The 23,511-nt window shown below is 38.5% G+C and overlaps 2 protein-coding genes and 1 long non-coding RNA gene across 3 annotated transcripts; 1 reads left to right on the forward strand and 2 right to left on the reverse strand.

Annotated features, from left to right (window-relative positions):
• Positions 1–628: 628 nt before the first annotated feature.
• kcnj13 (potassium inwardly rectifying channel subfamily J member 13) lies at positions 629–8,191 on the forward strand. Its single transcript, XM_015007167.2, has 2 exons — positions 629–1,312; positions 7,447–8,191. Exons 1-2 carry the CDS (start codon positions 796–798, stop codon positions 8,019–8,021), a joined length of 1,092 nt encoding a protein of 363 aa, XP_014862653.1. The 5' UTR covers positions 629–795; the 3' UTR covers positions 8,022–8,191.
• Positions 8,192–13,548: 5,357 nt separating this feature from the next.
• Positions 13,549–20,919, reverse strand: efhd1 (EF-hand domain family, member D1). The gene is made up of 4 exons (XM_015007165.2): positions 20,589–20,919; positions 17,545–17,692; positions 16,437–16,571; positions 13,549–15,587 (listed from the first exon to the last, which is right to left on the reverse strand). Exons 1-4 carry the CDS (start codon positions 20,870–20,872, stop codon positions 15,453–15,455), a joined length of 702 nt encoding a protein of 233 aa, XP_014862651.1. The 5' UTR covers positions 20,873–20,919; the 3' UTR covers positions 13,549–15,452.
• Positions 20,920–21,842: 923 nt separating this feature from the next.
• Positions 21,843–22,185, reverse strand: LOC148155660 (uncharacterized). Its single transcript, XR_015764992.1, has 2 exons — positions 22,017–22,185; positions 21,843–21,927 (listed from the first exon to the last, which is right to left on the reverse strand). It is a non-coding gene; the product is annotated as an uncharacterized LOC148155660 (long non-coding RNA).
• Between the last annotated feature and the right edge of the window lie 1,326 nt (positions 22,186–23,511).

Below are 23,511 nucleotides of genomic sequence, written 5' to 3' on the forward strand. Positions count from 1 at the left end.
GCATGGCAACACAAGTTTTAACTTTGAAGAGTAGAAAAAAGCACAATAATAAAACCACTCAAACACATTGAGTGGTTTTATTCATGGAATGGAGAGATTTGTTATTTGTGAAGAGTCATACAGCCATGCAGGGAAAGCTCCCTGCAAGACACATTCCTACTCTGCATGTCACTGTGTTGCTCAGACTGATTCCCAGCTGAGAGCCGCTCTAATCTCCTGGCAACAATATTGACATAGAAATAGAAACTCTGCAGAATGCAGAAGTCTAGCTGTCAGACTGTCAGGGCTGCCGGCACATACATCCCCTACAGCTGCTTAAATTAAACATGACTGTTCTGTACATTCAACCTAATTTTGAGAATCTGTTTTGGCCCATTTCATGAAAACAAGGACCCTAAAATCAGCTGATTTCAACATGTCCACAACTGATTCCATGACCAGACCTGTCAATAAGAAGCTTCAGAACAAAACATCTCGAATTTGAATATTCAATAAAAATGTAAAAATGTCCATGTTTAGTAGTTTTATTATTTTTTGCACTTTCAATTCACACCATATCCACAAACTATGTTTACAACCATATTTATCAATAACTGGAGCAGAGCCTGAGGCTGAATGAAGCCTGAGCAATAAAGAAAGGAGCAGCTTCAGAGTGTTACTGCTGATCAGACACATGAGTTCCTCTGAAAGAACATAAATATCAAAGTTTAAAAATTATGTTACTATCATTAATTTTTAATTATTTTTTTTTTCAGGGTCAATTTCGTTTGCCCTGTTTGAGATCTGCCTGCAACCATGACAACCAAAACCAACAGTAGCGTTCTGGCTGGCAAAGCGTCCTCCTACCCCTTGTTGTCTTCTCCCCCTCGTCAGCGTCTAGTCACCAAAGATGGACACTGTACGCTAAATACCCCTGCCTGCCCCTCAGACTCGTGGCGCAGGAGCTGGGGCAGAGTCTGGCTGCTGGCGCTGCAGGATTTGTGGGGACTATTGGTGAGTCTGCGCTGGAGATGGGTACTCCTCGCCTTCTGTGCATCCTTCATTGCCCACTGGCTGTTGTTTGCCTGCTTGTGGTACTTGCTGGCCCATCTCAATGGAGACCTTGCTGTGAAAAATCATGATGACCCCCCACAGGATCACGTGGTTTGCGTGAAACATATTACAAGTTTCACTGCTGCCTTCTCCTTCTCTCTTGAGACCCAGCTGACCATTGGCTATGGCACCATGTTCCCCAGTGGAGACTGTCCCAGTGCTATAGCACTGCTGGCTGTGCAGATGCTCCTGGGGCTTATGCTGGAGGCCTTCATCACAGGTACAAATTCTAACCAAAGCATGAGCGAACACTCTATGCTAGATGTAGTAAACGTATCTGCAGTGAGGCTGTGCTCAGGAATTAGGCAAAATGTAATACTGGCAAAGAACTACAGAATTATATGCAACAAATTCAACAAAATGTGATGAATGTAAGAAAATCACCATATTTGATCTTTAAAGGTTCAAGAACATCATGTGAATTCATTAACTATGCTTTAATAAAAGTAGAGCATATATTTTCTCTTGTTTTATAAATACCATCTGATACTTTCGGTGTTTAAATTCTTACAGAACATACAAAATATTAGAATCAGTCAGGAAGCAGGTATTGGATATAATTCTTCATTTAAAGAGTATATTTTTAATCAGACATGTATTTAATTATTTTTTGAGCAACTGATTTGGTTTTCATGACAGTCGGAGTGAGACACCGTGCTTCTAGTTGGTTACATGGTCCTTAATGAGTTCCCAGAGAACAAAAAAGTAATGGGAATAGAAATTATTTTCACAGGTGTTTACAAAAAATGCAATGAACATTCAAGTTAAATTCAGTAGCCCTAACAGCAGCCAATCAGAGTGGAAAAAATATTCTTATTTTGTGCCATTTTCTAGTTGTTAAATATTCCACAAAATGAGCAGATAAAAGATGTTCAACATGCCAGTTTAAACTTTGAACTATTTGCAAAACGACTGAGCTCTGCAGCATTAAAACATGGATAGAACTGTAACTACATTAATCATAGCTCTTCTTCTCTTCAGTGTTTCTGTCGGTTTCTGGTGGTGCAGCTCTGTGCTGCCTTCAGGAGAATGGGACATCAGAGTATCATCCATAAAACTTCACCCACATGGCATTTATTGTGCAAACCAGAGCTTTCAGTGGAAAAACAAAAGTTCCAGATCCTTTTAATGCGATACAAATATGAGACAGAAACATGGATAATATCTTTATACTGATGTGTCTATTGATTTATAGATTAATAGTTTTACTGGACAGAAATTACAAAGATCAAATCTGGTTCTTAATCAAATCCTAATGAGTCAAATTGTAAGTGTCATGAAGTCATCAGCCTCATGACATTAACAGACATGAAAAATAATATTGAAGAAATAAATATATCAAATCTAATTAAAAACATAAATAAGTGATCAGTTCTTTACTGTTATGGCCTGTAAGATATTTATTCTCAGATATGGTCTCAACAAACCCATGGCACTTCAACAATATTATTTCACCTATCTGGAAATAGTGTCTGTTTATTCTTGCCATACAGTCTCTGTATTAATTATTGCTCTAAAGGTCTTGCCATACCAGTTTATTCCTCTGTATTTACTTTAGTTTCTTAGTTTATTCTTGCATTTTGTTTTTCATTCATTTCTATTTAGTTTTCTCTGATTAGTATTATCCTCTCTTGGTTTATTGCTATATCCACTTTAGTTTCTTTCCTGTTGCTAGATTTATTTTATCGTTTATTGTCCATCAGTAATCTTCACTCATCACCTGCTGCACCTCCTAATCATCATGTTTCACATCATGTGTTGATTTTTCACAGTTCAGCGTCGGATTCTCTGTTTTTATGCCATAATTCACATCTAGTTCGTCGCTCCGTTTTATGTCCCGCTTCTCCTGTTTCAGAGTTTTTTGGGTTTTTTCTTTTTACCCCCAAAGGTGCGCAGCGGTCGGGAAACGTATCGATGGGGAAAAGGCAGACTGACATAAACCTCTTAAAACAACGCAAACAATTTCTGCAATCTGATTATTGAAATTTAAAAGTGCTGTGTTGTTCTATCACCCCCGTTTCATACCGGACCTTACAGCTCCGGTGTTAACGCTATAAAATGAACGCTCACTATCGTGGTTTCACCCATGGAGGAATTTCTTTATTTCTTTATTTAAATGGGTTCATTTTTCAGAGGGATACACAGTGAGGTGATTTTAGCTACCAGAAGCAGGAGAACGGAGCTGCGCCAAGAAGCTAACAGAAGCTAACAAACACTGAATAGAAGGAGAGCTGCCATCGATACAGTTGCAGCCAAGCATGGTTTAATGTCACACAATACAGTTTTACCAAGTTGCTCAAAGTCTAAATTGGCATTGTTGTGCATTTAAGGTGTAAAGTTTACCTTCGACCAAACGCCCCCCAAAGGAATCCCAGCGCCCCCCTTTTGTAAAAATGTCCGCCAGCGCCCCCTGCCGTCCTCTGAACTCCCCCTGGGGGGCGGTACCGCCCACGTTGAGAACCGCTAGTGTAGACAATGAACATATGGATGGATAGTGTCAACTCTTGGACTGAAAACCTTTTACCGTATTTTCCGCACTATAAGACGCACCTAAAAACCTTCAATTTCCTCAAAAGCCGACAGTGCGCCTTATAATCCGGTGCGCCTTATATATGGACCAATATTGAGCCACAACAGGTCCAGCAACGGACCTTACCACAGGGGCCGCGTTTCATTGGCTAATGCCCATTTTAGGTCACAGTGCAGCTACCACGTGCGTGACCGTCTCACAAACACAAGCTACAGTAGTAAACATATGCTAATGTACATTGTGGACCATCAAAACCATGAATGCCAACTTACCCAGCCTTGCAAGAACAATAGGCATCAGTGATCTTGTCCACAGCTATATTTATGCTGAGGGTGTGAGGATCTGCTGTTTTCCTCATCTATCGGTAGCTTTTAGCTGTGATGTTGGAGGCATCCAGTGGCTCAAACACCTTGATGTCGTCCAAAAAAGATGACATGAACTTGTTGGTTCCCCTGTCCATTGTCGTGGCTGATATGTTGTGAAAATCCGGCAGAAATGCTACGCTAATTAACTCAGATCGAAATGAAAGACGTCATGTTTACACAGACATGCAGTAGGCTGCTTACGTAGTTGGTCCACTACGGTAAGCAGCCGCCAACTTCTTTTTCCCCCGTAGAAGAAGTAGTGCGCGGTGCATGCTGGGATAGTTGTCAGAACACTGGTTTGTTAATAAAGTTTGATAATACATTTAAAGGGAGGGAGGGGCAGGGGAAGAGAGACAGAGACTGCAGCGGCAGTGTGTCGGTTGGTCTGTGTTACCCAGAAAGCAGTTGGGCATAATATCGCAACACCAACACCGTGAGTGAAACAACGGCTGGGCCAGCCTACTATATAAAGTACTCGGGGACCATTTCTTTATTAATGTGGATGTGTAATAATAGAGTATGAAGCGTCTATTCTATACGCCTTATAACGCGGTGCGCCTAATGTATGAAAAAAGTCCTAAAATAGTCCATTCATTGAAGGTGCGCCTTATAATCCGGTACGCCTTATAGTGCGGAAAATACGGTACTCTGTTTTGCAGTAGAGATCCTTGTAGAAGTGTTCATCATGCATCCAAACAACCATAGCTCTCAGACAAACATATATAGCTGTTATTTAGAGGTAGTAGTAAATCTGGCAGTCATGCTTCTGGACAGTGAGGAAGCCAGAGTACCCAGAGTGAACCCATGCATGCAGAGGGAGAACCTGCAGACTCCACACAGAAAGACCCAGCACAGGAGAATGAGCAGCGTTAATTCAACACTTAAAGTCAATTTCCACTCTGGGCCAGTGAACATGTGTACAATGTAAAAGTTACGCTGTTGTCAGTGTTACTCTAATTTTACTTTAATTAGAGTTAAAATGACTTATAGAATAAAACTTGACTAACACTCACAATTGTTAATATACTTTTACTCTATGGAGACAAATAACAGCTGCAGAGTTATTTGAAAAGGACACTTTTAGTTTTTGAGTGTTATTCTAATTAATATCCAATAGTGTAAGACCTATATAGCACTGTTAATTAAATTTAACGCTATGCTCAGCATTAATCTCTATAAAGTCAGTGTCAAAAAATAATAACTATATACTGTTTTATTATAAACCTATTTAACATTTATATTTATTGAAATTAATAATAACAAAATATTTAAATAATTCTCAGATATACAGCTATGACTTAACATAAAACTTTTAAGGTAAAACAAGTATTTGTAAATCATGATGAATTTTGTGAAAATCTTTAACCAGTTCCGCTTTAAAAAAAAAAAAAAAAAAAAAAAATCACATCATTAGTACCATTTGTAACAAAGGACAAATTTTCTTATTTATATAAACAAAATTAATTTTTGTCAGTGATATATAAAAAACATCCATTTTCTTAGTAAACATTTTTGCCACAAATAACGCAAAAGCATTTGAAAATCAGAACATTTAAAAATAGAAGGCAAAATGTGCCAGATTATGTCAAAAGGATGACCACAAATTTGTTTCTAAAAAATTATGACTGACAAAAAAGCATTTAAAAAATCTAGATGTTAACACTTGATTCTAACAATGAATTTAATATAAAATAGTCACATTAAAGCTACAGGATGAAACTTTCAATATAAAAATATATTAAGTGATACAGAAGAATATCAAGATAGTATCAAAATCAAAAATTATTAAACCATAAAATGAAACTTACTGTGATTTCTCAGGCAAGGCCAAGATGTTGAAAATGGCGCTGAGAAAATTCTGATCAGTGTGGCAGGAGGTGAAAGGAGGCAGAGGTCTTCAGAGTCAACATAAGGAGGCATTTTACTCTCACTGTTGTTGAATTGACTCTCATAGAGTTCATCTGCTCTGACATGCTGATTTGACACTTGGGATTTTACTGTGTACTTTTCCTGCTGCTCTTTAACCCTCCTGTAGTCCTAAAACGGGTGAAGTGGACCCTGTGTCACTAATCTCCATTTAACACTATCTAGACACAATAAATTCTTTTAAATCCCTTTTTTATCAGAGAGTCACCATATATTCTCAAATAGGCATACATGTGGAATTCTATTATTATATTTCTATATCCCTAGCTTAAATAAACAACTATCCCCCACAGCAAAGAGAAAATTGCTGAGCCCAATGACATCTTTACCAGCCACCAAAGATTCGCTGGCAAAGATTAAATTGTGTTAATCTTTATCTTAATATTGCTCCGGAATTAATTGTTCAATATTTGGAAGCACGGCCAACATGGACTGAATGGCTTCGTCCACTTTCTCCACTGCCATTGCAAAACTACAACTATAAACAGACTACAATTCTAAAACAGTGCAGAGTTAAATTTATTCTGAGAAAAAAGGTCACTGGGAGAAAAAAGAAAGAGAAATCCCAAAGGGAGCACTGAAGGGAGATGAGAATTAAATAGAATTGCAAAGTCTAGCACAATTCATAAACCATAAATCATAATCTGCCCACATCACATGGTTAGCTGCTCATCCAATCCTACAGTGTAAGCCTTTGGAGGAGTTAACAAAAATAGGTTTAGCATATTATTGTGATGTGTTTTAGGATGTTATTAGATATATTCCTTTTTTCTCTCAATAACTTACCATTGCAAATTGTAATGCCGATACAGTTCATGTCCTTTAGGTATAAACCACCTGTTCACCTGTACTGATGTGACAAACACCTTCAGGTCTATTTGACTGCACCGTGGTTGGGACGATGGAGGACTGTCTTCAGACCGTGCAATTGGGATGTTTGAGATGTTCTCGTGTTCACAACATAAAATAGTTGGCCAACTGCAAGCTCAAACAACTCTGAAACTAGACTTGTTACTATGTTACTCCAATAAAATAAAAAAAAAGTTTAATTATTGGTTTTGTTTCGGCTTCGGCTCTTCTAGTTATTCTGACAAAGGAATGCAGATATAGAGGAGTTTCTGTTTGGATGCATATTTCCTCATCACTTTTTGAGCAACCAAAAAAACAAACAAACAAGGATAATCAATTAATTTGCCCTCTTAAAAGACATGGACTGCTACAGATTAACATTTGAACATAGGTAATCAAGGTGACAACAAAAAATGTGGAAAAATGTAATAGATCTTGTAGCTGTAAGCCTCATGATGGATGGGCTCCATTCCAACATGTTTGGCTTCCTAATCAGATTTAAGCAACAGTTCTTTAATCTTCCAAGAGACAATATTGTGTGGCCAAGTGCCAGATCTCCCAACTGCACAGTCACATTTTATTAAATTCAAAGACAAATCATTTAGTAGATGTTGCAAAACATTGCATTGCTTTGGAATTGATTTCATGTAATATTATGACACTATCCTGACGCATCATTTTCAGGTGCATTTGTAGCCAAGATTGCTCGTCCTCAGAAGAGAGCAGGAGCCATCGAGTTCAGTCCGCAGGCAGTAGTGGGCCAACACCAGGGCCAGACGTGCCTCATGATACGAGTCACTAATCTTATTCAGCGACCTCTGGTGGACGTGAAGGTGAGTGCAGTGCTCTATGAGGAACAGGAAGGCCAGGCTCTGTACCAGACCTCGCTAGACTTCCACTTGGACCACTTAGGCCAACAGCCATGCCCCTTCTTTATTTTCCCCCTTACTTTTTACCACCAACTGGACCGCCAGAGCCCTCTCTATCCTGCTCTTTGTGAAGGCACATCCAAACACTTTGAGCTGGTCATTTTCCTAACAGCATTGCAAGAGGGAACTGGTGACTCCTGCCAGAAGAGAACCTCTTACTTACGCCAAGAAATTCAATTTGACCGGCGATTTCTACCTGCCTTGGGGCTGGATGCTCGGGGCAGGTACTTAGTGAACAAAGAGCACTTTGACACCGCCCACTCCAAGGAGCCTTTGAACAAAGATTGTGTGGTGCAAATCAACGGTGATGACACTGACAGGATGGAGTAAACATGATAAACAGGAGCTCCGACTTGGACAGCAGGAGGGGTCCTTTGCACATGGATATTTTGGTCAGGAGATTCCAGCTAACTTTATTTTCTGACATGTAAAATAATGTCAGAAATAGGTGATCCTGTTTGTTCCCATCACTAGTTCCACCTGTGCATTTCAGTTTGAAGTCTGTGCAGCCTCTGCCTTCTTCTCCTTACCTGATTTACTTAGGTCAAAGTTTGTCCAAACTATGGTAAGATGCAGATAAAGAAGGTGCAGTGGAAGAATAAAATATTTTCTGAAGCCGCAGATAAATAAAATGCCTTAATTTAGATGGACATGTTAATGCCACATGTGTCACATTTTCATCATCTGATCTGACTTGAACAAGATACAACTTTTAACAAAATCATTGAACTGCTTTTGGATATGTTCACCAGTGTTAATGACAGCTGTTACTGGTTCAAATGTGTTCAAAATGAGACATTGTTCTATTGAGTTTAAATACTTTAAAGATAAATAGAATATTTGTGGAAATAAATCTTTGTAGCTTTCAGAGATTTATAATCCCTCTTCCAGATGCATCAAGAAAAGTGAGACACATCTCCAACATAGCATGCATAATAAGAATTCATTGTGAAGAGAAACCAAGACAACAGGAATTGTTTTTCTAGTAAGAAAAGAAGCCAGTATAGACACTATAGCTACATGTGATGGTTGACATGTCACACAGGCAGAGGACGCTGCAGGATCTGAGTCAAGTTGGCGTGAAGTTGGCCCCTTCTCTGACCTCAAAGTAAATGATATTAGTGCACAATGCTTGAGCTGGTTTGTGCAGCACATTTTTCTTGTTTGTGCTACCAGTGCCAGTTCTAGGCATGGATGCATGAGGAGGCAGGAAGAAATGTGAAGAAATGTCATTATGCATATATATTATGCTCCATGGTATTTATTAACATTGTCGACTTGTGTTTTCTTCATGAGATTGAGGTAAACTGTGCCCAACCCAACAACAACAAAAAACGTAAAAATGTATAAGACCTTGATGATTAAGATCCTCTTCATCCAAGATTGATCAGCAGCTTAACATTTATCTACGGTACTTGGATGGTCACTATGCAGTTATACATTTTACTATTACTATATTTATTACTCACACACACACACACACACACACGCGCGTGTGTCTGTGTGTGTGTGTGTGTGTGTGTGTGTGTGTGTGTGTGTGTGTGTATAATATATATATACGGTATAGTATATATTAACATCTTGGATGGGGTAGCTTGTCAACTAATACGCGATTTCCCTTGGGGATCAATAAAGTATATTCTCCTCTATTCTGTTCTATTTTTATTTAAACACAGAAAAAATAATTCCAGAGGTCATCATAGGTCAACCAACCAGTTCACATTCACAAAATCAAAAAAAAAAAAAAATGGTGTCAATCAACTGAGCTATGTTCGTGTTGGTTAGTGCAGCTAAAATATTTTACTACAGTTAACTGACACCAAATTTATTTGATTTTGTAAATATGGAGGAGGCTGGTTGACCTGCAATGACCTCTGGAAACATTTAGTTATATCTTTAAAATGATAGTGGCACAAACAAGATATTTTTGCTGCACCAACGTTGCACAAATGTTTGACACCAATTTCGTTTAATTTGAAGAAGTTCGGGGGCAAAGTCGCTAAGGTAGCAAAATGCAAAATTGTGTGAAGATGTAAAGATATTTATTCATTTCTGCAATTCTTCAGGTCAAATCACCTGACAGGTCAAAGTCAGGAAAACTGAGAAAGATTGCTTTTTTTCTAAGCAACCATCCATTTATTAGTTTATTTCCTGTTTCTCTGAACAACTGCAGATTAAGAAAACTTTGAAGACTTTAGAATCATCACAGTTAAATATATTTTGAGCTGTAAATTAAATGCATTTCTTGTATCCTCAGATTTTAGTAGACTGTAAAGTATTTTCATGTATAATGTGTGTTCACAAAAATTCTAAAACTAATATGGGTCTCTGCAGAAGATTTCTTAATTAGCATTAAGTACAGTTAAATCATATTTAAAAAAAAAAAAAAATTTCTGTCGTGATTTCTAAGCATGTACTTGCAGGTTTGGATCTGTAGGAATTTCAAGTCATCTAACTCCCATTGTTCACATAGTTACTTGCATACTTACTGCATAAATGCCCTAAATATGTTTCTGATCATTTTGTCAAGTTTTGATGTTCTTGAACATTAGTGTGAATTATCAAGTCTCAAAATCAGGCAAGGTGTTCACATCAAATGTCACCAACACAAACCAGCTCTAAGCATAACATCACCACACCCATGTCTAAAGTGAGGTTTCTAACATATGAGTGACCTCTGTAATTACTAATAGACAAACAGTTAATGATTTATTTGTATATCATTGATTTTAGCAGGTTATTGTCTAAAATTATACAAAAAAAAATATTTTGTACTACACTGAATTTTTCAAATGTTTTTGGAGATTTAGCCTTGAAAATAAGCATAGTATGCTAAAGTTGTAATATATAACTTTTATATAGATATATCTGTATTTTTTCATATTTGTTGAAACTGCATATTATGACAGTATGATATGAGACAAATAATCTGTGACAGCGCTAAGACACGCCTCCTGGATCTGATTGTTGTTCTTGATTGGGAGAGGTGCATTAAGTCAGGTGGCAATAGTAGCTCAGGGGGGAGGTGCAGGAGCTTTTCAAATGTTATCTCATATACTTTCTTAACAAAATGACAGTTTTAACAAATATGGAAAAACATATTTTATGAGAGTTACATATTGCAGTTTTACAGTAAATTCCTTTTTAATAAATGTTGTATTTACATTATTTGATTATAATCAGATCATTTTTTTCCTATATTGTTTTCAAAGAGATCATTTAGACGAGTGTAAATGTCATTGAACCTCATGCTTTAGTGACTTTATACACTGACTATAATGGGAAATAAACTTTTTTTAAACAAACCCAGAAATGACAAATGCTGATTCCTTTGGCCTCTGTGTCTTTATTCTACGTTGACTCAACAAAGTCAACAAGAATGACTGTTGTAGTGTCAATATAGTCATTCTTGCTGAATGGCTATGTTGTTCAACAAGAATGACTGTCATTCTTGTTGAATGACAATTATAAAAAGTGAGAATAATTTCAGTTTTTAACAGTGCTGGTGTTTGACTAGTGAAGCTTTTTAAGCTTTACTATTAATAGGTTTATTCAGTTTATTTAACAGACAACACAACAGATGTTAACAGAAGAAGGATTCAAATCCAGACACCACTGACAAGGATCAGAATTCACTGGCAAGTCAGACGCAATATCTACAGCAACCACCAGGAGGCAGAAGAGGGGACCAGGGAGCCAAGAGGAGTTTAATTTCAGGTTGTTTTTTTTTTTTAAAAGGTTTTATTCACTCTCTCTGTGCGTGTGTGTTTGTGTATTTTAATGTTAGGATACATTAAAATAGAGTCAGTTTCAAAAAAATGGACAAGTGTCCAGTTAAAACAGGAGATAAACTGTGCTGTCCTGGAGACCTCTGGTGGAGCCAGCTGCACTGACCAAACGTGTCAATTCAGTTGTGTACTAACTGGTTAGAGATGTTTGATGTCAAAACTGTGTTTTGACAGTTTTGCAAAATACACAAATTTCAATATGGCTGAAAAACCACCTCATCCTGGAGCAAAAATGTTTGTTTTGCTTTTTTAATCAAGAAACGTGTTTGCTTTTCTTAATTGCCATGTCTCCATTAAACTAATTTATTTTAGTCACTCCAATTTGTGAAATCTTAAGGTGAATGGAAACACAGCTATGTTTGTTTATAGCTCCTAAAGCTATGTTTGTCTTAAAGATAAATTCATATCATACACGGATGATACACAGCTCTACATCACGATGTCACCAGGTGACTCTGAACCCATCCAATCACTGAGTAGATGCTTAGAACAGATAAATGAGTGGATGTGCCAAAACTTTCTCCAGCTGAACCAAAACAAAACTGAAGTTATTATCTTTGTACCTAAAGAAGAGCGATCTAGAGTTATAGATCTAGAATTATAGATCTAGAGTCAATGCACAGCTTCAGTTATTACAACTGAAAACCAGCGATCAGCCCGAAACCTGGGAGTAGTGATGGACTCTGACCTGAACCTTCAGAGCCACATTAAGACAGTCATAAAGTCGGCCTTCTATCACCTGAAGAACATCTCCAGGATTAGAGGACTGATGTCTCAGTGAGATCTAGAGAAACTCATCCATGCATTTATCTTCAGCCGCATTGATTATTGCAACAGCGTCTTCACAGGTCTGACTAATAAATCAATCAAACGGCTGCAGCTGATCCAGAAGCTGCTGCTCGTGTTCTCACTAAAACCAGGAAGATAGAGCACATAACACCAGTTTTAAAGTCCCTACACTGGCTCCCTGTAGCTCAGAGGATAGACTTTAAAATACTGTTGTTAGTTTATAAATCACTGAACGGTTTAGCACCACAATACATTAAAGATCTGTTACTGCTGTACCAACCATCTAGACCCTTCAGATCTTCTGGTTCTGGTCTGGTCTGCATCCCCAGAACCAGAACCAAACAAGAAGCAGCATTCAGTTTCTATGCACCACAAATTTGGAACAAACTTCCAGAAAACAGCTGAAAACAGCTGAAACACTGAGTGCCTTTAAATCTCAACTTAAAACCCACCTGTTTAGAGTTGCTTATGGCTAAATTAGGGTTATAATGCGGATTTTAATGTCTTTAATGTTTTTAAACCCCAGAGAGGTGCGGGTACCGTCCCCCCTTCTTGGAAGTGTGAAGGGGTGCTTGTGTCGTTCCCCTCTGGTTGAAAAGGGCTGCGGGTTTTAATGTTTTCATCTTTATTTTTTATTTTTTACTGTTTATTCAATGTTACATGACTCTGTATTTCTGTTTTTAATGTTGTAAAGCACTTTGAAATACCTTGCTGCTGAAATGTGCTATACAAATAAAATTTGATTGATCAGGGAGGCTAAACTGCAGACACAGTGGAAGAAAAAGAGATTTTGAAAATGTTCTACTTGTGGGAAATACAATATTACAATTACAAAATGTTTGAAACATGCATGAGCTTTCAACTGACTGCATTTAGACAAAAAAAGATGATTTATTTCAAATATTGTAACATGACGGTATTCCTGTCTTGATAAGAACTGTAAACTTTATGGAAAGGATTCAGATTGTAGCCTTCAATTTGTTTTCTCAAATTGAAAGGATACACAGGTTGATTCACATCAAGCCTGTATGCGTGTGTGTGTGCATGTGTGTGTGTAGAAAATTTGATTTCAGTGAGCTCTAGTTATGATGCTGATGTTCTGTTCTAGTTAGAACAAATCATCAACATCATCCCTAAATATAAATCAAACCAAACTTTACATATACCAGGTTTCATGTGTATGTGGTTTTAGACCAGCAGGCGGTTATGACATGAACTCCTCTAAAGCAAAATGGAACGACTGGTTCTATATGATGGATCATATAAATGCAATTCTCCAATAATGATTTAGTTTCCTTTATTAAAGTTAAAATGTTTCATTCCACACAGGGTAGAACATATTCTATACAATTGCCTAAAAATATATTTCACTTACCACTTCATTATTTGGCATCATATAACTCTGATAAATCAAACAAAGAAGATTTTAACCTTAAAAAAAGAAAGAAAAAAAGAAACATCAATTTACACAATGAATACTGGAAACGTTACATTAAACATAGTATCAGTTTGGAATTGTTACACGTTGCTATGGACACACTACAGTTAATACTACAACCTTGCAGCTCTTGTCTGTGGAATTAAATGGAATTTATTTTCAGCAGATTGTGACGTCATGGCAACAAATACACAGGTAATAACAGCTGCATCCCACTTCAGGAAGGTCATGCTTTCTGCTAGCTCAATGTCACTAAGTACAAGACGAAGCAGAATTCAGCAGTCATCTATAATCTGACATCAGATAAACTGAAGCATCGACTGTGAGAAAAGGTCAAAGATCCCTTCCTATTGGCTGAAAACAAATCATGCAGAAATCTGGCTTTCATTGCAGCGGCACACCAATGAGCCGGACCTCCAACCAAATCTAGACTGGGTGAGTCAGAAGCCTTCTCCACCCCCAACAATTACTTTTAGTTCCACCAAGCATTTCAAAATTGTGCAACAAATGGTGAATGTGCTTTTAAAAATGAAACCTGTGCTGCTTCTCAGAACTTATTTACGTCTTTAATCTTTTATGTCATCAGGTGTTAACGACTCCAAATATTCATGCCCACAGCCACAGCCTCTTACAAACATGCCCAAAACATAAAAATATGTTTTCAAATTGTAAGGATACACAGGTTGATTCACATCAAGCCTAAAACTAACAGACCTTGTCATTCTGTACCCGTCTGAGCACAGCAGGGACACAGAGTAACCCTGGGAGAGCTCCTCAGTCTGACTGAAATAAAGTCCGAAAATGCAGTCTACTGTTCACATTGCTTTAGGTGCGCAAAATGCATTAGATGTGTGTTGAGGGAAACCACTATGTGGGATACAAACAAGTCTTATTGTTCAGCGTGAGTGATAAACTTTGTGCTAGGATTTAGTCATTTCAAGCAAACTCTGCGATAAAGGAGGTAAAAGTTTCAAACACCTTCTGTGGAATTAAACATCACTTTTAGTAAAAGCAGCATAGCATCATCAACACCTGGGATGTTCTCTGACAGGTGAAATCAGTTCTAATAAATGCAAAGAAAATCCCTCATGATGAAATACGACAGTAAGGAGATGGGAGATTTTATACATAAATCATTGCCAAACGCATTTTGTTAATTCCCTCCAGCAATTACAGGAGCAGTTTGTTCAAAAACATACAGTCACAATGTGATCTTAGTGCTTCGTTAACTTACTTTTAAACACACTTTTTTTGTAGGAAATGTAAGGTAGGGAAATTCACACTACAATTAGGAACGTGTTTAGGTTAAACATCATCAGGTGACACAAACCCTGAAAAACTGGAATGTTAAACATATTTCACAAGCAGCACACAATGTAGAAAAGATGAATAAAAATAATTCAGAGTTCCCTCAGGGTTAACTCTTCCAAACAAATTCACAGAAATGCAGCTTTAGCCATTCAGATCAACAGAAACTTAAAAAAACACCAGGAATCATTGTACGCATCCGAAGCTATGGTTCTGCATGTTAGAGTTTCGTTGAGTAGCTGCAGAAACTATGGAAAAGTGGCCTGTGATTTCACAGGAAAATTAGTTTCAAATACATTAGCAAGAAATACGTTTATTCATCTTTCCTTTCGGTTTTTAAACCTTATTGTTCTGAGTTATGTTGCTTCTTACAGTGTGAGTGGAGTGGTAAGCTCGTTTTAAATTTCAACACATTTGCTTGAGGTGAAGCTGCAGCGGTCATGAGCAGAAGGCCGACTGCAGCTGCTTGAAGGCAGCTTGCCGCTCCTTCTTCTCCACCTCCTGTTTCTTGCGTTCTTCTTTTTCTTCTCGAATCTCAGCTTCAAACTTGCTGCTCTGGGACAGAGCCTGAACCTGAAAACACACAAGGACAAAACACCGTCAGGCACACACACCTGTCAATATCAGGCCCCACAGCAGACAGTGCAGGTCAACAGAGGGGCTTTGAATTGATCTGTAAAGGCAGACGCCTGTCTATTTAATCATCTGAATTCACCACAGCTGGACTCCATTCAAGCTGTAGAAACAGCTCCAGGATGATCAGTGGAAACAGCTTAATATCACGTGAATTACTTTTGTTAATTTCTTGGTTAATAAATTTATAAAAATCTCAAGAACTTTTTTTCCACGTTGTCATAATAAGTAGAATTTTGAGGAAAGCAATCAATTTAATACAATATGGAAAAGACTGCAACATAACGTGGAAAAAGTGAAGTGCTGCTGATATTTACTGCATGAACTATAATATCTCTGCTAAACAAAGAGCTTATCACTACAGGGTAGAGGATAATTATAGTTTCAGAAGAACATGACTAGACCTTTTCATGGAAATCGGCCAATTATGATTGGCGGCTGATCGACTGACACACCACAAAAGGAAATGCTTCCCAGTCTCACAGGATTACCTTCTCGGTACAATAATTCAATCTAACACAGAGCACATCCAACCACACCTGCACACACACAAAGACATTTCTCCCTTCAGTGGAGATGTTCATATGTAGTTCCCGTTTTACTTAGCAACTATATTGCTAAGTAAAAGATAATGTAAAATTAATCTGTAGATAGCTTCACAGTAATAGAATTTATAGACTGATTCATTCGTATCAAATATGTGGATTACATATCAATGTCTGAGAAAACAGTTCTTAATGACACAGTGGTCTGATTAACTTCATGGAATAGAACAAGCTATTAGCATACCTTGGCCTCAAAGAAGTCTTTGGCCCCCATGACCCCTTCAGTGGAGACGTTGATCTCAGACAGCCTGGCCAGAGCCATCAAGCCGCTCTCCTCCTCCAGCTCTCCAGCTGCAGCTCTACGGAAGATCAGCAAGAACTGCAAACAGGGACACAACCCAACTCGTTCAACAGCATGTTTGTGTTTGTGTAGGTACCATACTGACACGTCAGCCTGTACCTGGACCACAATGCTTCAGGCTCAGGCCAGCATGAACGGATAACGCCCATGAAAACATAACAGCCAAAGTCACAGAGGACTTGACAAGGAGGAAGTCTTTGTTTCATTTTAGATACAGAATCAGATATGGCACAAAAACAACTTCTGTAATATAAATGGCTTATGAGAACCCACAGTATGTAACACGTGTTAGGCTTCATTATGTGTCCCGTGATATTCCAGATACTTGCACAAAATGTTTCTTTGAAAAAGGAACTCTTTTCCGTTGTCTGTGGAAGCATCTTAAAACCCAGAGATTTTGGAAGGTGCCATCAGGAGTCTATCTGAATTGTTTAAGATGAAAGAGGTTAAACTCTGTGTACTTGGAATATACCTGATGGAATTTAAACAACTGAAGAAAAAGACTAAATTCATAGATTATAGACTTCTTCGAGCCAGGAGATCTATTGCTGGAAGAGCATGGATAAAATGTGTCTGCAGTGGCTCATTCTGTCATGTCATCAGTGGTACAGCAGTGACTGTCCTGCTGCGAGTCTGTATCAATCACGCTGCTGCAATATCACGGCAGACGTAGGAATAATTCTCACTTTTCTGTCTTTAAATTAGATGGCATTCTACATTTCCCCTAGTTTTTAGGGTTCATAATGGTATTCATAAGTTATACTGAGACAGTCTCATACTGGCTCACAGTTAGCTCCACCAGTGGAACTAAGTAATCCACAGTCACCACTTCTGCTTTTTTCAGGATGTTGTACTGCCTCAGCTCAAACATTTAGCCTACTATAGTTCTGACATTTATACACATTAGCACTGCTGCAAGAATTCAATGACTATTTCAATATTCAGTGCACAAGCACAGGCCAATCTCATTTTATCTTCACCTCCCTCTCACCTCTCTGAAGCTCAGTTTGCCGTCAATATCTTCATCCACTTCCCTGATCATGTTCTTCAGGCCCAAATGAGTCTGTGGAGCTCCCAACTTCTCCATCAGTATCTTCAGCTCCATCAGGTCGATGAAGCCATCTCTTCCAGTGTCAAACCTGAAAACAGCAGAAAGGCAGCCGAGGTCAGGGGAAGGTAAACCCGCAGCGAACCCGGCTTAAAGCTAAAGTCTGAATGACTCGCCCAGACTGCGCAGCAACAGGAGCTCAGGATGAACGCCACACCAACATCCAAGGCCCAGATCCAGCCTCACAACCAACAGCTACTGTGGTTTTATATCTGCCTCAGCTAATAGTGGAAACTAGAAGTTTACATACACCAAATACAAAGACTCACATTATTTTTCCACTGTCCGAAGTTCAGATCTGTTTAAGATCAGTTACAATTACTAAATTATTTTTATTGTTGTTAAATTATTTACTAAATCATTGCCAAATGCCACAATAATGAGAGAAATAATGTTAGTACTTTATGTATTAATGTCTTCAAAATCAGAAGTTTACATACAGAATTATTACTGTCTCTTTAAACAATGACAGGAAATGACATCCAGATGATGTCATGAAGATTGACCAAAGTCATACACACACACACTCGCGCACACACGCACACAGGACAAGACTTTTTTGGGGCAAAATGGACATAGACAATAACATCGGTAGCCTACAGGCTACTTGTTAAGCTACAGGCTCTGTATTGATATTAGCTAGTCATCTTTTAGCTAACATTTCCTGCATCCAACAGCTTTACTCAACTCAGTTGGTTAGTTTGGGGGAAAAACTGAAAAGTTCTTTGCGTTTGGCTGGTTTGCTGCCATGACACACCTGTGTAGCTCAGTACAGCAGCAGCAGGTCTCCTTCACAGGTGGAAACCCAGCGCGAGCGTCATAGCGCTCATGTTGCATTTAAAGGCGGCTCGGAAAAACAGGTTACAACATGTTAACAACGGATTAAACAGTTTTAACTGAGAACACAGATATGGGAAGTGTGGAAGGCCCTATTGTATCAAAATGACAGAGGAATAACAGAGAGTTGGCCATTCTAAGGTAAAAACCCAGCGCATACAGTGTTCATGTGTGGGTTTTTTTTCATCTAGACTGCTTCCCGCGACCCCCCCACCCCCCCTCACCCCCTGCAATGACACGGCGCCCCCCTTAGGGGGCGTGCCCCACAGTTTGGGAACCTCTGAGTTAGAGAAACAAAAAATATCAAACTATTTGAGGGAAAACAAAATACAGGTCCTAGTTTTAAAAATGTCTGTTAGCCTTGTTTTTTTTTTTACAGGTTTTGTGCAAATAAAAATTCTAATTGGGGCCGACAATAGCAATGCATGGAATACACCTACAAAAGGCACACTTGTCAAGCCCCTTTTAGATTTCTTCAGAAATTTTCTTGTTCTTTCTACATATTGTTCAAAACAGAAGAAATAGAAATGTTGCAGGAATCCTGTTTTTAATCAACTTTTTTTTTAAGTTTTAACAAGTCAATGCCAACTTGAAGTTTCAGAACTGGATTTCTTCACTAAGTGACCTAAACTTTTTACTAATCAGCCATTTATGGTTCGGTGAACATTCTCGGAATGGCAACTGCATTTCTGAACAAGTTCTCACAGGTTCTCAATGTCTCTTATTTCCAAATACACAACAGACGGCCTCATAGGAACCGGGACAACAGCAACATGCTGTCAGTATGCTTATATTTAGTTAGGAAAGCATCTGTAATCTGACCATAAAAGCATGATATATACTGTATATATGAATATATACAGTTATATGATTAACCAACCTCCCTACATAAAATCAATTGTAAAGCCAACAGTGGTTCCTTCTCTGTGCACACAGCAGTGTGTATTCAGCAGTGTCCAGCTCCTTGATCATGGTCTGACCAGACCAGAAAAACAAAGGACAGTAACACAAAATGAAAAGCTTCTTGATGATGTTCATACGGAGTGGCAGAAATGACTAATAAGAATTACAACATTTAAAAGGAAGTCAAAAAGCAGAAATAGAACAGCCCTTCCGCTAAGCTGAGTGAATAAATAACTAAAATTACAATTAGATACGACCTCAGCTGAATTATCAGTGAGTCATAGAAGGAAGTAAGTTCTCGATAGGTGTCACTTTAGCAAACTGCTTTATGAAACAGGATGATCAGGAGAAGTGAGATATGCGTTCTTTTAAAAGGGGAAGAAGGTATTATGTATCTACCAAGCACATAATACCATTTTCTAGCAATCAAGTAACTATGTTACCTTCAGTTGTTAATATCAAAGATAATAAATTTGACTTTGCATATGCATCATCTGACACCTTGAAACTGGGCTCTCTCTCTCTCTCATACCTGTTCAACAATGCTTCTCTAGCTGTTCATTACAGCCGTTATTAGGAGAGCTGTAGTTTTGTGATAAGCTCAGCAGAGGCCCAGTTCACTCCAGGTGTTTGCTAATTGCTGCTGCTAGTCTGGAGGAGCTGTGTTACTGAGGAAGGGTGCTTTGTGAAACACACTACAAACAACAACAACACACACTTATTGAGCCCTGACCCCACAACAACAGCAAAAATATCCATATTGTTTAATATAAAACACATATTGCACCTTCCCTCATATAAACCAAACAAGTAAACAAACCAACAAATCAAACCAGAGTATCAACAACATAACCGTAATATAGATTAACAGCCTTCAATAAATGTGCTTGCCCAGATTGGATGATGAGTATCACATATTTTATGTTAAATTAAGGGGGGCGATCCATACGAAAATTCCTACTTTTCAATTAAACAGGAATGTTTAGCGACACTAGCGGGGAGCGAGAAGCGGGAGGAGATGGAGCGGGCCTGCAGTGCGTCACTCTGAACAGGGCAGAAGCGACGGGATGAATCACGATCAATCAGTACTGCATATTCATTAGGCTACAATCCAGTCAACTCCCGTAAACACAACGGAGCGTCTAGCTAGCATCAAAAATTGAAGAGGACTAAACATTAATTCTTACCGTTTAAACATCGCCTCCATGTCTTTAATTTGCTTGCGGGAGAACTCTTTAAACTCAGTGTAAGGGTTAAAAACACGAGTCGTCCGAGAAGGAGCATTTCCGTCGTTAATGTCCAGCCTGCGGTTCAGTTTCGTCGCCAGCTCGGACGGCGTATCTCCACAGCCATGATCGGGTTCCTGGGATTGGACCGGAACCGGACTCTGTTCGGTCTCGGGCCTCTGCTCGGCCTCTTCCGCAGCAGCCAGTCGCGACTGCAACTTCTTTGCAAGCTCTTCAGACGCCATGCTGTAGGTTCAACGTCTCTCACGTCAATTAAAATGGAGTCAGACAGTTCAGCCAGTTTTCAGCCCTGGACTGTACGTACTGCTTCCTGTAGGACTTCACAATAAGAGGCTCGTGATGTCTTGTAATCTATTTTTACTACACGTCTTTAAATATTTCTTATAAACTTTCCATTTCGCAACTCCAAAGAGCCTAACAGAACCTATTTTACATGTAATAAGCATGTGTTCATTACACGAAGAACTACAACTACAATACCCTGAAAGTACTGGAGCTGTGAGTAATCCTAACCCTTACCCTAACCCCATCCCACTCACCCCCAAGTAATTCAGGTTTGAGAATTTTCACTCTGGAAGTACACGGGCTGTGGGTGTCAGGGCTTTTTTGTGCTTTTTTCATTTTTTTAGTGGTGGAACTTTGAGGCTCACAAAGAAAAGTTGGTCTGAAATAAAATAAAATAGTAATTGCCAATAATAATTTACGTATTATATATAATATTACATATTTTATATATATATATATATATATATATATATATATATACCGTATTTTCCGCACTATAAGGCGCACCGGATTATAAGGCGCACCTTCAATGAATGGCCTATTTTAGGACTTTTTTCATACATTAGGCGCACCGCATTATAAGGCGCATAGAATAGACGCTTCATACTCTATTATTACACATCCACATTAATAAAGAAATGGTCCCCGAGTACTTTATATAGTAGGCTGGCCCAGTCGTTGTTTCACTCACGGTGTTGGTGTTGCGATATTATGCCCAACTGCTTTCTGGGTAACACAGACCAACCGACACGCTGCCGCTGCAGTCTCTGTCTCTCTTCCCCTGCCCCTCCCCCCCTTTAAATGTATTATCAAACTTTATTAACAAACCAGTGTTCTGACAACTATCCCAGTGTAACCGGATCCTTTTCTGCGTTGTGCTGGTTATTGAGTGAACAGGCCGTGACACAGTTTGTCTTTTAAAAGATGATTCTCGGTTTATTTCTGTCAAGAATACAAACAAAACAACCGTGTTAAAGGCTGCCCGCTCCAAGTCCTACACAAAACAAAAGTATATAACAAAAATTAACTTAATAGATCTATAAATAAACTGAATATTTAGATGGAAAAATAAAACGCACACACCTCTCCCGCAGGACAACATGACAAAAGGGGAGGGGCTAAGGGGCACAAACAATTTAAAGACAATACCACAGAAGAAGAAATAAAAGGGAGGGGCTTCAATCTTAAAGTAACACGGTTAAAACAATGACAGAGGTGTTTCAGTAAGATAAGGAACAAGACAAATAATCCAAAAAAGACATTTTGTGTAATTATAACAAAAGAGAATTACAACCAGGTTACACCATCATGCACCGCGCACTACTTCTTCTACGGGGGAAAAAGAAGTTGGCGGCTGCTTACCGTAGTGGACCAACTACGTAAGCAGCCTACTGCATGTCTGTGTAAACATGACGTCTTTCATTTCGATCTGAGTTAATTAGCGTAGCATTTCTGCCGGATTTTCACAACATATCAGCCACGACAATGGACAGGGGAACCAACAAGTTCATGTCATCTTTTTTGGACGACATCAAGGTGTTTGAGCCACTGGATGCCTCCAACATCACAGCTAAAAGCTACCGATAGATGAGGAAAACAGCAGATCCTCACACCCTCAGCATAAATATAGCTGTGGACAAGATCACTGATGCCTATTGTTCTTGCAAGGCTGGGTAAGTCGGCATTCATGGTTTTGATGGTCCACAATGTACATTAGCATATGTTTACTACTGTAGCTTGTGTTTGTGAGACGGTCACGCACGTGGTAGCTGCACTGTGACCTAAAATGGGCATTAGCCAATGAAACGCGGCCCCTGTGGTAAGGTCCGTTGCTGGACCTGTTGTGGCTCAATATTGGTCCATATATAAGGCGCACCGGATTATAAGGCGCACTGTCGGCTTTTGAGGAAATTGAAGGTTTTTAGGTGCGTCTTATAGTGCGGAAAATACGGTATATAAAATTCCCTTCTCACCCTCCGCGGGTGGTCTCTTTTATCCTCTGAGCTCGGGTCCTCTACCAGAGGCCTGGGAGCTTGAGGGTTCTGCGCAGTATCTTGGCTGTGCCTAGAACTGCACCTTTCTGGACTGAGATGTCTGATGTTATATATATATACTGCAGTGGCTCAAACAGATCCCAGGAACAACATCAGACATCTCAGTCCAGAAATGTGCAGTTCTAGGCACAGCCAAGATATTATATATATATATATATATATATATATATATATATATATATATATATATATATATATATATATATATATATAATAAAAATAATTTTAGTATTTATACCGTATGTCATTAATTTTAAAACCCTACTATCTGAAGAACAAAAGGATTTATGGTTTTATAAAGATTCTGATATAAAATTTTAGTGTTCAAGATGACTATATTTGAAGAATACAGTTGTAAAAATGTAATAAAAATATCTAAAAATGTATAATTCATTCAGTTTAATAATTTCTAAGTTGACTGCCTATCCAAATATGTTTTCTTTTTCAAATTACTCTCTTATATATAGTGACTTTAATCAAATAAATTTCTCTAACCTCTTCCTGAGATAATTTTTCATTGTACG

Source organism: Poecilia mexicana, unplaced genomic scaffold, assembly GCF_051168715.1.
Source record: "Poecilia mexicana isolate PSO_F unplaced genomic scaffold, ASM5116871v1 scaffold_13, whole genome shotgun sequence".
Lineage (NCBI taxonomy): Eukaryota > Metazoa > Chordata > Actinopteri > Cyprinodontiformes > Poeciliidae > Poecilia > Poecilia mexicana.

What these genes read in the sequence shown, in the direction of transcription:
- kcnj13 (XM_015007167.2), top strand. Translation starts at nt 796, where the DNA reads ATGACAACCAAAACCAACAGTAGCGTTCTGGCTGGCAAAGCGTCCTCC. An exon ending in GCTGGAGGCCTTCATCACAG is followed by an intron (nt 1,313 to 7,446) that starts GTACAAATTCTA and finishes CATCATTTTCAG; the next exon opens with GTGCATTTGTAGCCAAGATT.
- efhd1 (XM_015007165.2), bottom strand. Translation starts at nt 20,872, where the DNA reads ATGGCGTCTGAAGAGCTTGCAAAGAAGTTGCAGTCGCGACTGGCTGCT. An exon ending in ATGGAGGCGATGTTTAAACG is followed by an intron (nt 17,693 to 20,588) that starts GTAAGAATTAAT and finishes TGCTGTTTTCAG; the next exon opens with GTTTGACACTGGAAGAGATG. An exon ending in AAGACTTCTTTGAGGCCAAG is followed by an intron (nt 15,588 to 16,436) that starts GTATGCTAATAG and finishes GTGTGTTTTCAG; the next exon opens with GTTCAGGCTCTGTCCCAGAG.